The sequence below is a fragment of the Babylonia areolata genome, chromosome 22, assembly GCF_041734735.1.
Source record: "Babylonia areolata isolate BAREFJ2019XMU chromosome 22, ASM4173473v1, whole genome shotgun sequence".
Classification (NCBI taxonomy): Eukaryota; Metazoa; Mollusca; class Gastropoda; order Neogastropoda; family Buccinidae; genus Babylonia; species Babylonia areolata.
Genome location: NC_134897.1, coordinates 8,516,288 through 8,531,041, shown reverse-complemented (window position 1 = coordinate 8,531,041; position 14,754 = coordinate 8,516,288). Strand labels below are relative to the sequence as shown.

Below are 14,754 nucleotides of genomic sequence, written 5' to 3'. Positions count from 1 at the left end.
GAGATGAGAGTGGGTAGAGAGGAGTGGGGGGGTGGGGGGGGGTGCAGAAAAGGAGGGAGACAAGAAGAAGAAAAATGGAGGGGATCCTAGCCAAGAAGTCACTTGTTCCCAGGGAGAAAAAAAAAATTTTTAATTCAAAAGCAGCTTTCATTTGTTTGTCTGCTTCCTTCCCTCCTGCTTCTACTCATCCTCCTCTCTTCTCCCCTACCCCTGTCTCCTCCCGCACAGGGGGCCAAGGCACTGTCAGGTCTGCACACGTCAACCTGGGAGATCTTTTTTCTCCACCCTAGGTCCCCACACAAAGGGCGCTAGCTGGATTTGAAGCCAGGTACACCGGGACACTTGGATTGAGAGCCCAGCGCTTTAACTGTCAGGCTGTAGCACATGTCAAGGTGACTTGCCGAGGTGTTTAGTTTGGAAGGTATATATGTAGTTGAGGTGACCAGTTTTTTTGTTGTTTTTTTAAGTTCCTTGCCTCTCCATCTCTCGCTTATCACTGTTCATCCCCATGTTTTAGAAGATTGAGAGAAATCAGTTAAAAAGACAGGACTTACAAGAAACTAATTCTCTTTTCACCACATGTCGGTGATCACATGTCGGTGATCACACTTAGGGTGAACACTGATCACAAGAGATCTTTCATGTGTAACAGAACAACTTGTGCATGTTTTCATAGTTTAATGTTCCATACAAACCACAGTAACTCTGAGAAACAGAGCTACTTGACATTCTAACGAGCAAAATCAGCACATAATGATCATCTGTACAGTACCCCCACCACCCCCTTGGAGTTAGCCGGCATGGACTTTATTATGCTGGCTTCTCTCATCATGTTACACATCAAAGGTTACAGAGTAGTGCTTGTTGAAAGGGAACAATACAAAAAGTGGGGTTGGGGGAGGTGTGGGGATACAGAAACTTGGTTAAAATGTTGGTTCCCTGTCCTTCATCAACAGATAGAGATCTGACAGTGGTATCATTCTCTCTACACTCGAAACAGGCATCCAATATGATTGTATGTACATGCTCAACACTCATTTCACTCCAGACCAAGAACAAATGGTCATCTGAAGAATATCTTGTCCAAGACTAGAGCAGAACCGCAGACACAACACTCACTCCAATGCCAAAGGCGGCATCAAAACAAGATATAGAAATGGACAACTAAGGATGTGGGATACTTGCTGTTCACTGCAGTTCAAAGATGTTGAAACTGGACAGGAAGGAGGGATTCACATACATAAATTACCAACCAGCATAAGAGCATACACAAGGCAAGACATTCAAGCAAACAAAAAAAAAAAAAAAAGTTCTTACACCCAGAAAAAGAGAATGGTGAAATGGTCTGAATACTTTCTCTCCAGCACAATACCAGCAAGTTCATACAATCTGACAAACAGTCAACTGCTCTAAACTAGAAGCACAGGAGAAAAAAAAGACAGACGGACTCAAGACTTGGTCAAATTTTCCATTTCCCACTGCAATTCTACTCCCTGGCTGCTTTCTCTTCCATCTCACAGAAAGTCATGACCAGTCATGTCAACATATTCCAGCAGGCAAGGAGCCCGACAACGAAACTCGAAATGGGATAAACTGATACGATGACAAATCATGAACCATCCAAACAAAGTAATCCTCCATTTCATGGACATCTCTCTGTTCACAAAGTACATGTTAAGAGAAGGAACAGAAATTTCCAACCAGGAACTTGTATGCCCAAACCACTGTACTAACAAAATTACAGCAAAACAAATATACCAACAAAATATGCCCAACACACAATAAGCAGATCTAGTGCATTCAGAGTGACACACACACCTGTATATCAATAGATTCTTTTCTTTCTGTCCCAACATATCTAGGATTATTAAAGTAACTGACAAGCTGTCCACTCCAGCAAACCTACATGAAGCTCCAAATGCAGTGGAGGAGGAACAAGTATCTAAGAAACTAACTGAACAGAATGAGCTGCTGTTTTTCCTGTGCTGGTTGATCCCTTTTCCACCATTTAACATTCCTGGATGAAGACATCCGAAGAGACAAGGCTAACCTAGCTTTCCTTGATGCAAACCAACACCTGACCCTCCACAGCAACCAGGAATTTCAACAACTGCTGTACTTCTTTAAATATAGGAATATGCACTCAGCACCTGGTAATGAAGAAACAAATTCATCAACTGCTGGCCTGACACAGGATGACCAAAATTATTTTTTAATCCTCAAACTAAAAAAAAACCTGATGTTGATAATCCCACTAATAAGCTATGGTTACACTGAAAGAGATGGCATATTCTCACTCCGCCAAGGTTGCATGGAGGGCGAACACTTCAGGTCACCTTTCCCCCTGACACCCATCACTGGTTCAAACAATGGGAACTCATTCCCATCTGACTGTCCCACCAACAGCCTTGAACAATTGACACACTGCCAGTTTGTATTTCACCAATGGCACTGCTACAACACACACCCCAAAAACATGGCAGAACAAAGTAGAAAGCAGTCACTGACACATCTTACGGGCAACAATTAAGCACAACGAACCAACACGAGGTAAACAGCCGCCCAGCATAACGCAAAAAGCCAACATCACGATTCCTCTTGCATATGTCACATCACCAAACAGACCGACAGACCAGGTGGACCCCAAAACATCAATGCGGATGTTGGTTCTTCAACATGACCGGGATAGAGCACAACACTGAAGGCCTCAAAACTCTCCTGCCACACGACTGGCCTCAACACTGCTGCTCTTTCTCACTGCCCACATGTCCCTCTGTTCCCAACACTTGTTCCCTGCTCTTTCTCACTACCCCCATGTCCTCCCTCTGTTCCCAACACTTGTTCCCTGCTCTTTCTCACTACCCACATGTCCCTCTGTTCCCAACACTTTCCCTGCTCTTTCTCACTGCCCACATGTCCCTCTGTTCCCAACACTTGTTCCCTGCTCTTTCTCACTACCCCCAATGTCCTCCCTCTGTTCCCAACACTTGTTCCCTGCTCTTTCTCACTACCTCCATGTCCTCCCTCTGTTCCCAACACTTGTTCCCTGCTCTTTCTCACTACCCACATGTCCCTCTGTTCCCAACACTTGTTCCCTGCTCTTTCTCACTACCTCCATGTCCTCCCTCTGTTCCCAACACTTGTTCCCTGCTCTTTCTCACTACCCCCAATGTCCTCCCTCTGTTCCCAACACTTGTTCCCTGCTCTTTCTCACTACCCACATGTCCCTCTGTTCCCAACACTTTCCCTGCTCTTTCTCACTACCTCCATGTCCTCCCTCTGTTCCCAACACTTGTTCCCTGCTCTTTCTCACTGCCCACATGTCCTCCCTCTGTTCCCAACACTTCTCTGCTCTTTATCACTACCCACATATCCCTCTGTTCCAAACACTTGTTCCCTGCTCTTTCTCACTACCCACATGTCCCTCTGTTCCCAACACTTGTTCCCTGCTCTTTCTCACTGCCCACATGTCCTCCCTCTGTTCCCAACACTTCTCTGCTCTTTATCACTACCCACATATCCCTCTGTTCCAAACACTTGTTCCCTGCTCTTTCTCACTACCCACATGTCCCTCTGTTCCCAACACTTTCCCTGCTCTTTCTCACTACCCACATGTCCCTCTGTTCCCAACACTTGTTCCCTGCTCTTTCTCACTACCCACATGTCCTCCCTCTGTTCCCAACACTTGTTCCCTGCTCTTTCTCACTACCCCCATGTCCTCCCTCTGTTCCCAACACTTGTTCCCTGCTCTTTATCACTACCCACATATCCCTCTGTTCCCAACACTTGTTCCCTGCTCTTTATCACTACCCACATATCCCTCTGTTCCCAACACTTGTTCCCTGCTCTTTCTCACTACCCACATGTCCCTCTGTTCCCTGCTCTTTCTCACTACCCACATGTCCTCCCTCTGTTCCCAACACTTGTTCCCTGCTCTTTCTCACTACCCCCATGTCCTCCCTCTGTTCCCAACACTTGTTCCCTGCTCTTTCTCACTACCCCCATGTCCTCCCTCTGTTCCCAACACTTGTTCCCTGCTCTTTCTCACTACCCCCATGTCCTCCCTCTATTCCCAACACTTGTTCCCTGCTCTTTCTCACTAACCCCATGTCCTCTCTCTGTTCCCAACACTTGTTCCCTGCTCTTTCTCACTACCCCCATGTCCTCCCTCTGTTCCCAAAACTTTCCCTGCTCTTTCTCACTACCCCCCCACCCCCACCCCCACCCCCCACCTCTCTCCACCCCCTCGTCCTCCCTCTGTTCCTAACACTTGTTCCCTGCACGCACTGCCATATCCTAAACCTTTGGCCCCCTACTTTCATTGTCTTCAGCAAAGACAATCAAAAAAAAACTACAACAAAAATAAATTCCACCTGCTAGAATCGGTTCCAAAATGGTGCCCAGGTTCAAAGTCTTGTACCAAGTTTGGTCCGACACCTATGCTGTACTCTGCCAAAAGACCATGTTCATAACTTACACAGTACCTTTCTAACCAAGGGCTCCAATGAAACCAAAAATTAAAAAAAGTGCATAAAAACTAGTGAATAGGCTCCGAGGGTCCTTTACCCTATGTACAACCAAAAAAAACACCACAAAAGACCCCCACTTTTGTTTCTTCTGTACAACAAAGTTCAGAACATATGACCATAAAAAATCATATAACATGCAGAAAGAGTCTAAAAACAAACAAAAAAAAACTTACTGGATGAAACAAGGTCAGACTAAATAAGTGTGGATGATGATAATTTATCCCAAGCATCTCACTGTGGAGGGAGGCAGGCTGGGAAGAAAGCTGTCGTGAGCAGCACAATCAACTGACAGGGGGGAAACACTTTTTGTCTGAATGGCGGCGGTGACACCCATGGTTGAGGATACAAATACACAAAATACACTCCCACAAAAAAAAAAAACTTTCAAAGAGGCCAGAATGACTGTTTTTCCCATTCAGCATAGATTTATCCAATAAAATCTTTAAATGAATTTGATATTTTTAATTAAAAAAAAAAAATTAAAAAAAAGTCTGTGGGACCATCTGGCTTAAGCAGCAGTAAACAGCCAACATCCAAACTTACTTTCTTTTCCTCTTCGACATAATTTTCTGTGATGCAGAAAAATAAAGCTCAACTTGCAAAACAGGCAGATGAATTGTGCATGGACCTACCACTGTTGCTTCCAGCCCAGCTGACCACAGACAGAGTCAGACCTGCTGGACACAGTCAGACCTGCTGGACACAGACAGAGTCAGACCTGCTGGACACAGACAGAGTCAGACCTGCTGGACACACACACAGACTCTCAGGCCTGAGGTGGGAACACTGCACACAGCACGGGTCCAAGGTCAGACCCAACACCTCACCTGCCAGGCCCTGTCAAACAAAGTGGCTGGGGAGAAGGAGCAGTGTTTCTGAATGAACAACAATCTACCACAAATGTGACCAGACAGATAAACATATAGACGCAGAAAGCCAAGAAAAATCAAGGCCGCTCAGAAAAGAAGAAAAAAAAAAGTCTTCATTTTTAGGTGAAGCAGTACAGACGCAGTAAGCCAAGAAAAATAAAGGCTGCTCCAGAAAAAAGTATCATTTCTGGGTGCAGCAGAGACACAATATTACAGAATGTTAATGCTGATGATGAGCACATTTCTAGTTGACAAGATACTCTTTGCCACACAAAAGATTCTTGGAGAGGAAAAAACATAAATGAGGGAAGCAATGCAAAGCTGACATCAAACTTGTGACAAGGTTAACGCATTATGTTGTCACATGTACAGTCTTACCCATAAAAAATGTGCAACCGTCTTCATTCTTCATCAGTTTCATTTTTTATGTTCAAAGTTCTAGTGCCATTTTTACATTCAAATCAAACTTCTGGTACCATTTTTAAATTCAAACCAAAGTTCTGGTGTAATGTTTGTATTCAGATCAACTTTACTTTGTTTAGTACACCATATCCCTCATAAAAAGAAGGTAAGATAGTGCAATTACATACAGTAATCAACAAGAAGTTAACAACTGATGAAAAATGAAAACACAAGTTGCAACTGCTTCACAGACAAAGCTGTATATTCAAAACATTTCAACGCAGACTGTTCCATTCACATCCTACCGTCCATGAAAATAAGTGTGCCTGCATCTCTTTAACCAAAAAAGCAGCATATCTTTTATGATGACTACAACCAGGGAACCAGGACATGACCAATAAATATTTCTCCTGTAAACAACAGCAGTTTCACATAACATTGACCAGTGTATGGACGATGTTACGACATAAGTATTTTTTTTACGTTGTGACAGTAACACAGATGTTTGGAAGGTTGTCTTGGTAGCTTGAAGTTTAAAAAAAAAAAGACAATATAGGGAGAGAAACAATGTTAAAGGTCAGAATTTCCTTTTTTAATTAAAAAAAAAACAATGAATCAGGAATGAAAAATCCTGTGAGACAGTCGTCTAATGCAAAGTAGTAAGTTTTCCAGGATTGTGCCCCAAGCTTCACACAACACCTGTTGTAAGCAATGAACACATAATTTCATCAGAAACATTATTAAAATAAAGACAGATGAAATCCTCTCAACTGTGAGAAAGAAGGAAATGATGTAAGAAATAGTGTTTTTTAAAAAAAATTCATCTTGAGAAAACCGTACATCTTCACAGCCACAAAGCATTTTGTGAGGAAAATTTCACTCTACTCATTTAACCCGTATTTTTCTTCCAGTCATGTTCTGGAAGTGCTGTACTGATACCAGCCATTGTGGCGAAGTGGTTAGTGTGACAGACTGACGACTGGGAGGACACCAGTCTGAGCCCCATCTGACAAGGGTTTTTTCAGAGTGAAATTAAGTTCAAATGAGAAGAATGGGAGACACACAGTTGAGGGTCATCCACTCTGCAGATGCATCTCTGGGTGTGCTGCTCAAATATCCTGACCAACACTGCTTTTGTCTGCATCTCTCTGCCTGGTTGAGATGCCAGGAAATATTTTGAGAGAAGAGGCTTCTCAAGTAGTCCCAAAATGGACCTCCATAGCAGCAACATCATCAATCATTGTCCCACCATTTTTCATCATCATTGAAACATACAAAGCAAAATGTCCCAAATTCGGGGCTTAAAAAGAAGAAGGAAAAAAAAAAGAAGATACATTTTAAAAATCATCTGAACATGGCATGTTTGACTGTTTAATTTACAGAAAAGACCAATCAATTGAATGAGCTGTTTCTGACTGACTATGACAAAGAAAGTCCAACAAGTACAATGTTGAACAAGGTGTTCAAATATCCTGTGTAAAGGTGGTAGGCTGTGTGGTTCATGCAGCAGGAATATCACAGGAAAAGATGGTATCACATCTCAAGCCTATGGTCTCTTTTTTCTTTTTCCCTTGCCCTGTACTCCTGACTGTAGCACTGCAGATTTTACGTTGCCCTTTTCCCTGGACATGTTCATAGTGGTTTTCGGTTTTTTTTGTCTTTTCTTTTCTTTGCACCTTCCTAACCATTGAAACCATCAGCAATTTATACATGTACAACATTCCCCAACATTGTTCCCAGATAATTTGTCAAGTCAGGACAAAAAAGTTTTAAGATTCAACCAATTTTACCCCTTTTTTTCTTTTTTTTTTTCTCTCCCATCCTCAGTTGCTTTCATAGCTCTAGAAAACTGCACAATGCTATGTACTGGAATATTTCTTGTTGCCAACGCAATTCTGAAGCTACTGGCGGTCACTTCTGCACTTCCACGTTTTCTTGAAACACAAGAATCTAAAACCTTAGTCCGGTTGCCAACCAGTGAGCAATGCTGGATCCCATTTTCCAATCAAGTATTGTTTCGTTAGTCAGCCATTCATCTATTCATTTCTTTATCATCATTGCTTACACAGCCCAGCTGTCCACAATGGGCCAGGAAACGCTGCTTTTTCATGTTTTCTTCAAGCACAGAGCTAAAAACAGTTGCCAGCCAGTTTAAGGTTGCATCCAATTTCCCATATAAGCATTTTCTATTTTCTGTTTCACACCGGTACGGCTATTTATCTATCTATCATTGTTGCTTATAGCCAAGCCGACCGCACTGGGCCAAGAAAGACTTGCAGTCAAGACCCAAGCAACCAAGGACAACACCACTGTCCCTAAAAAAAACTGGGTTTTTTTTTTAACATTTATTCTAAAGCTGTAAATAATACCAGAAATGTAACAATCGTTAATTCACTGCATGAAGACACATCCTCATACTTTTGTTTTCCGTCTGCCATCTCCAGAAATCCAAATTTTGGTCCTCCATCTACAGTCCCAACACTACAGTATGCAGAGAATAAAAGCAAAATAAATGTTTGTTCTCTCCTTCCCTGGACACTGATGCGGCACAAGCAAAAGCAGCACCCGCAGACAGACAGACAGACCTGAACAGTTACTTTCCTGAGCCACAGTGGTGGTTTTTCTGTGTTATATATATAGCACTGTTACATGCTCCAGGCAGATTAGATAATTAATCTGAATGACCACTTCCCCCAATTAAAATCACCTCACACAAACAAGCTCTCACACAAACACACACACACACACAAACAAAAAAAAACATCAGCGATTATTTACAACAAAGATTTCAACAACAAAAGAAAAGAAAACCCCCCATCAAAATCCACACACACTTTTAAACACAAACATTCATTCAGACACCGTCTCATCTGGTACACTAAGTTCCTTTGAGCACACACACTCACCAATACTCACGGACAATGACGACAACTGGATACAATTATTCACATTGTGCTTAATACCCCCCATGCAACTCTTACTCACTCACTCCCCAAACTCGTCCAATGGAAGAGAACGACAAAGGGTACAGTACACACACACACACACACACGCCCAAGCCAAACTGAGTACAGGTATGCAACGTGGGTAGGTGTGGATATACAGAGTACAATGTTTTCAGCACGTCAACCCTTTGGCCAGCCCCGGGACACAATGAAAGACCATGTATAGACTCTGCATTTAAAAAGGAAGATCAAGTCTCACAGAAGTCCTCTTCTTGCCCCAACTTTTGTCACTGTCGTAAGAGTTCCATTCCTGATTCAAACTGTCTTGTGTTTGAGGTGTTGTTGGCCCTGCAGTACCGTAAAAAATTTTTTTAAAAACCCAACAAGCTGCTTTTCGTTTTCCAAGCTTTAAATGCCGTGTTCCTTCAGACCATTAAACATACAAATACATAAATAAATAAATAGAATCGATCAGGAAAAATAGAACACCTGAAAATATAAAGTTAAATGACAACAACAACAACAACAAATATGCGTAAAAATATAAAGATCAATGAAATAATGAGACAAGAAAAAATAATACAATACATAAAATCATATAATTCACTGGAATAAACACCAACTTTAAAGACGAACAAAATACCTTTAAGAAATATAACTCCCATCCTTCTGGTAATGAAAACAATATGAGGGTAGAGAAAATGACACAGCGATCTGAGGTTTCACACGCTATCAGAATGTCACAATTGCCTTTCAGACATGACAACGGTCCCATATGATGGGTGAATGTTTACACAGCATCCCTCAAAACACAGGGGTTGTACGCTTGATCACAAGGCAAAAGAGTTCCCTGTTCTGTGTGTGTGTGTGTGTGTGTGTGAGCGTGCGTGTGCAAATACTCATGGTGTATGTGTGTGGGTGCATGCCTCTATGTGTGTGCGTGTTTGTGTTAATATAAATGTGCGTGTGAGCGTGTGCGCGTGCGTGAGGGGAAAGGGCTGGACACTACAAATTATAAGCAGGCCTGTAAAATCTGAAAGAAATAATCTGGGATGCATTTTACTTTTCTCTTTCAACCAACATATCAAGAGACAAAATCTAAGACCCTCCATCCTCAACTGTGCCCCACTCTGGGTGTCTACAGTACATACAGTCCACATCTGTTATCTCCTTCAGGTAAAAACTGGCCAGCAAGCACAACATGCGAGACAGAAATGGGCCATGGATCCAGTCTGGAAACTCACCAGCACTTTCTCCCCCTCCAACAGACCTCGAGTGGTGGCATGGATGCCAGTCATTCAGATAAGATGATAAACTGAGGCCCTATGTGCAGCATGTACATAGCGCACATGAAAGAACCCACGGTAACAAATGGGTTGTCCCTGGCACAATTCTGTAGAATTGTGATAGGAAAACAAATACGCCTGCAAGCAGGGGGAGAAAAAAAAAGGGTGGTGCTTCCAATGTAGCAATGGGTTCTCCCTGAAGACAGCAGTCCTACTTTCACATAGAGAAATATGTTGTGACATAAGAGTAATACAATACAAAACAAATAAAATTCCAACAACGTTTAGGGCCTTTGAGGGAGTTCATGTAGTCATTGATGGACTTTTAAAGACTGTTACTTTTAGGAGAGGGGGTTCCCCTATTTAAAGACTGTTACTTTTAGGAGAGGGGGTTCCCCTATTTCTTTACATAAAGAATAACTGCGAACAGCTGTCTAGAAGACAAAGAAACAGCAACAAACAGACAAGCTCACTGAAAGAAAGGATAAACTGCAGGCTGTAAAAAGCAAAAAGGAAAAACCTCTCTCACTACATTTCAAATTTATTCCAACAGCAAAAAGTGTCATCATCACCATTGTCAAAGTAAAACACATTCACATCATACTTTTGTTTTCCTGAAACAGATCAGGAGTGACAAGAGCAAACGACAAATAGGGGAATAAATCTCTTCGCTTAAAATATTGGGAAGGAAAGTGGGCACCTTGTATCAAAGGTACAAAGTGGGCGTTCCTTTCTCTCCACACAAACACGCACACACACAAAGCGCACATACTAAAAAGTGAAAGAAAACTATTGGAGGCTAAAAAGAGACTTCATAAAAGAAGAAATTCAGCTCAGATTTGTGTGAGTGACCCCTGGACTATTTGCCACCATGTACCTATGAGAATGAAAATGTATCAATAACACATAAATAAATAAATAAATAAAGCTGAAACAAAAAGCAAACCATTTCAAAAACAAAACAAACAAAACAACAGAAGAAAGAAAAAGACTTATTTAATCAAATAAAACGAATACATAATGAAAATACTCCTGTTTAATCATACAAAATCAACCCCCCACACCCCCACCTACCCCCCTCAAAAAAATCACAAAAAAAACAACAAAAGCCATGAACAGAAAAAAAACAATAACAAAAACTGATGAACAAAAAACAAATCACATGGTCCAGATATCTTATCACGACTCCGCCAAGCACTAAAACGAGCAACCCCCCCACACCCCCCCACCCCTGGACTTCCAAGTCAAACACTGCCAACGAACCAACATGGTAAACTTGTCCCCCCCCCCTTGTCCCCTATCACCACCACCCTCCCCCTCCATCCTACAGCCCCCTCTCTTGCAGACCAACAACAAGGGAGGGGATGGGGGTCAGAGGAAGGTCTGGTTCAGATAGCCCATGACAGGTCTGGCAGCAGTACCACCCCGAACAATGCCAGACCTGCCAAGGGGGGTGGGGCGGGTGGGGTTTCCCTCCTCCTCCTCCTCCTCCCTGGGCCTCTCCTCCTCTTCCTCCTGGGGCTTTAGCGGCAGCGTATCCCGGGGCCGGCCAAAGGTGGCAGCCAGTCATTTCTGGTGCTTGGCCTTGGGGCGCTTCTTGCGGCGGTGGAAGCAGCCGCAGCACCTGCGGGTGGCAAGAAAAAAAACAACAACACAACATTCACAGTCACCCTACCCTAGGACCACACCACACACCACCACCACACCACCAAGCGGCTAGCCAGCCCTCCTGCCTGTCCCTGCACCGCTCCCACACATGTGACCAGGCAAAGTTCATTACTCTTTGTCTTTGCACACCAGACAGAAATGTTTGCACACAAAAACAAACTGAATCAATTTGTCTGCTACACAGCTGGTAAAAGAGAATGACGGACATTCCCATACTGATGTTCAGATTTCATCTTTTGTTGTTGTTTTGTTTTGTTTTAATCGCTGATCTTTTAAATATATGAAGCTCTGTTGAATCTGGTCAAGGCTTTTATTCAAATTCCAAGACTTTTCCATACTTTGATTTTCAAAACGTTTTTTTCCAAGACTTTTCAAGCCCTGGAAATGGTTCTCTCATTTTACCAAGACTTTTCCAGACTTCCAGGGTTCTCTGTAGGAACCAAGCTCTTACTTGGTGTGTGGGGGGAAGGGCCCAATCCAACCCCTCACCCTGTTTCTTTACAAAAATAATGATACTTTCCTCAGTCATTCCAATAACATACAGATGGGAAAGCTGGTCACAAACCACTCTCTCAAACACATCCAAGTGCATCATCTTACACTCGAAAAGATTTTGGCTGATATAGAGAGAGCAAAAAACCCCATCCTCGAGCAAAAAGGTTCGCACACACAAAAAAAAAAAAATTGTCAGAAAACGCATTTCCTCCTCCAAAGCAAAACCGTGAACAATGATGCAGCAATCTTATTTTCAGTCCACAACTGACTCCAAACAAAATACACTGAGAAAAAACACAAGCAAGAAAACTGGCAACTACAAGTAGAAAAACAACAACAAAAAAATCTACGAATAGGGAAGAAGGCTCAGGGAGCAGGTTGGAATCAGGAGGTTTGCTTGGGGCTGGGGTCTGTGGGGTTGGGAAGCCGGGGAGGGAGTGAGGGGGAAGTGGGGGCAGGGGGTGTTGTTTTTTTTGTTTTTGTTTTTTTTTTTAAATCTATTTGTGTCCATTTTTGTTGTGTGTGGGTGGCACGTTAGGCATGCCGGCCTTTCTTCTTCTTGCGTCGACGGAAGAAGCAGCACCTGCAAGAAGAGGAAAAGCAGATCCTAACAACCTTCAGTGTGTGCACACAACAACCAACTCCTACCTCACTGCTTCTCTTCTATCTCTAACAACCTTTTTATTCCCCCCCCCATCTTGTCAACATGAACAGGTTAGTCGTTACACTGTTAGCTGCACGGCAAATTTTGGGGGGCAGGAAATAGTTGGACAACTAGTTTGAACAAGACACCTTTGAGGAATTAAAAAAAAAAAAAAAATTTTTAAGTCAATGTAAGAAAACTGTGTAAAAAAATTTCTTTAAAGGTAAATATCCATAACAAACTCTCAAAATGACAAGAAAAATCCAAATGCATGTAAAAACCAAACACTGCATGCCAATGGAAAAGAAAAACAAAAAATGGATAACAAATTACCAACTTGATTACCCAAGAGCAAATTCAAATCCACAAAGAACAAAACCTGCTACAATGGTCAAACTTTTTTTTTTATTACTTCTATAATCATAATATTTAATATATGATCATCACATTACAAGTACAAAACACCATATCATGCTTAGTTACCACTACTAATTAAAATCATATTTCTTTCAGCCAAACACTCTTCTTAGTGCTGTTCTGAACTCACTTCATGTTTTCTAGAACTTTGCAGCTTTTCTTTTACATTCAATATTTCTGGAGCCCAGGTCACATCTACAAAGCAGCACAAGAACACCAAATCTGATGGGTGTAATAGCTGAGTGGTTAAAGTGGTGATTTTCAATCTGAGGATCCTGGGTTCGAATCATGGTCAAAACACCTGGTGGGTACAGGTTGGAGATTTTTTCTGTTCTCCCAGGTCAACAAATGTGCAGACCTGTCGATGCTTGAACCTTCTTCATGTGTTTTCACAGGTACATGATTAAACGCACACAGTAAAGATCCTGTAATCCATCTCAGCGCTCCGTGGGTTGTGGAAACAAGAATGTACCCAGCACACACATCCAAAACAATGGAGTAAGGCTGCCTGGCGGGGTAGTAAGAACGGTCAAACATACGAGTGAATGTTGGGAGTTGCAGCCCACAAGCACAAAAGAAGACAATGACAAATGTACATGTCCTCTCCATCATCATCTATCCGTGAAAGCCAACCACCTCATCACACCAGCTGGTTGATAAATTATTCTTCATCCGACCTGTTGCCACTATGCTAATTCAAACCAAACTCTAGATTTGAAAAACCAAACTCAAGATTTGGAAAAAATGCATACATCAAGAAACTGCTAATGATCACACTATGAAGTGAAACATTTTACATTCTCCACTTTTGTTTCTTATGTCACTGCTACCCTTCACCTCCTGCTCTTAAAAGAGTGTGAACTTCAGAAACGCATGCAATGAAAACAGGAATCAGTACGTTTGGAGGAGGAAAACTTTAGGAACAATATGATATACAAGGACACACAAATAAACAATGAACAGTGACACCAAGTATTATCATTTTCAGTCTAAGGCATACCCCTATTCTTCATCCCAGCCCTTATTCAACCCCATGTAACCCCTAAATCAAAATCAAATCAAAAGAAAAATGTTCAGTCTACAGCAGTCATTTTGCTTTATCACTAAGCGCATCAAACCCTTGCATCAGTCGTTTCTATAACAGAGTTACCTTTCACTGAGCAAGTGATTGAATCAAGAAATGACTACATCTTTGTTCAACCAACAGCAAAATCTATAGGAAAATAGTTTTCTTGATTATCTAATTCTTTACACTGGGAATGAGACTGGGAGGGGAAGAAAAGGAATAACTGGCAACTTTAAATACAATTTCCCCCCCCCAAAAAAAATTATGTTTAAAAATGGACAGGTCCTAATCTCTGCAAAAGTGTACCACAAACACTTAAGACAACAAAAACAAATGTCCTGGCCCTTCTGCTTCTTCAAATGAATCTGTGGAAGCTAAACATCTGCAACACTGCAATGCCTTCTCTGTCCCAGAAAAAAAAAATCAGCCAATAA

The 14,754-nt window shown here is 42.1% G+C and overlaps 1 protein-coding gene and 1 long non-coding RNA gene across 8 annotated transcripts in view; both read right to left on the bottom strand.

The window, feature by feature from the left end:
• Positions 1-664: 664 nt before the first annotated feature.
• Positions 665-4,181, bottom strand: LOC143297145 (uncharacterized). The gene is made up of 3 exons (XR_013057218.1): positions 3,634-4,181; positions 3,040-3,573; positions 665-2,773 (listed from the first exon to the last, which is right to left on the bottom strand). It is a non-coding gene; the product is annotated as an uncharacterized LOC143297145 (long non-coding RNA).
• A 66-nt stretch (positions 4,182-4,247) lies between these two features.
• LOC143297379 (casein kinase I-like) overlaps positions 4,248-14,754 on the bottom strand; it is a 55,126-nt gene continuing 44,619 nt past the window's right edge. For 5 of the 7 annotated variants that reach the window (XM_076609690.1, XM_076609693.1, XM_076609689.1 and 2 more), the window contains one exon: positions 4,248-11,655. In XM_076609690.1, coding sequence (XP_076465805.1) covers positions 11,598-11,655 — 58 coding nt within the window. In that variant the 3' untranslated portion in view covers positions 4,248-11,597. Of the gene's footprint in view, positions 12,778-14,754 lie in introns of all 7 variants that reach the window. The other 2 variants (XM_076609695.1, XM_076609692.1) reach the window with 1 other exon arrangement.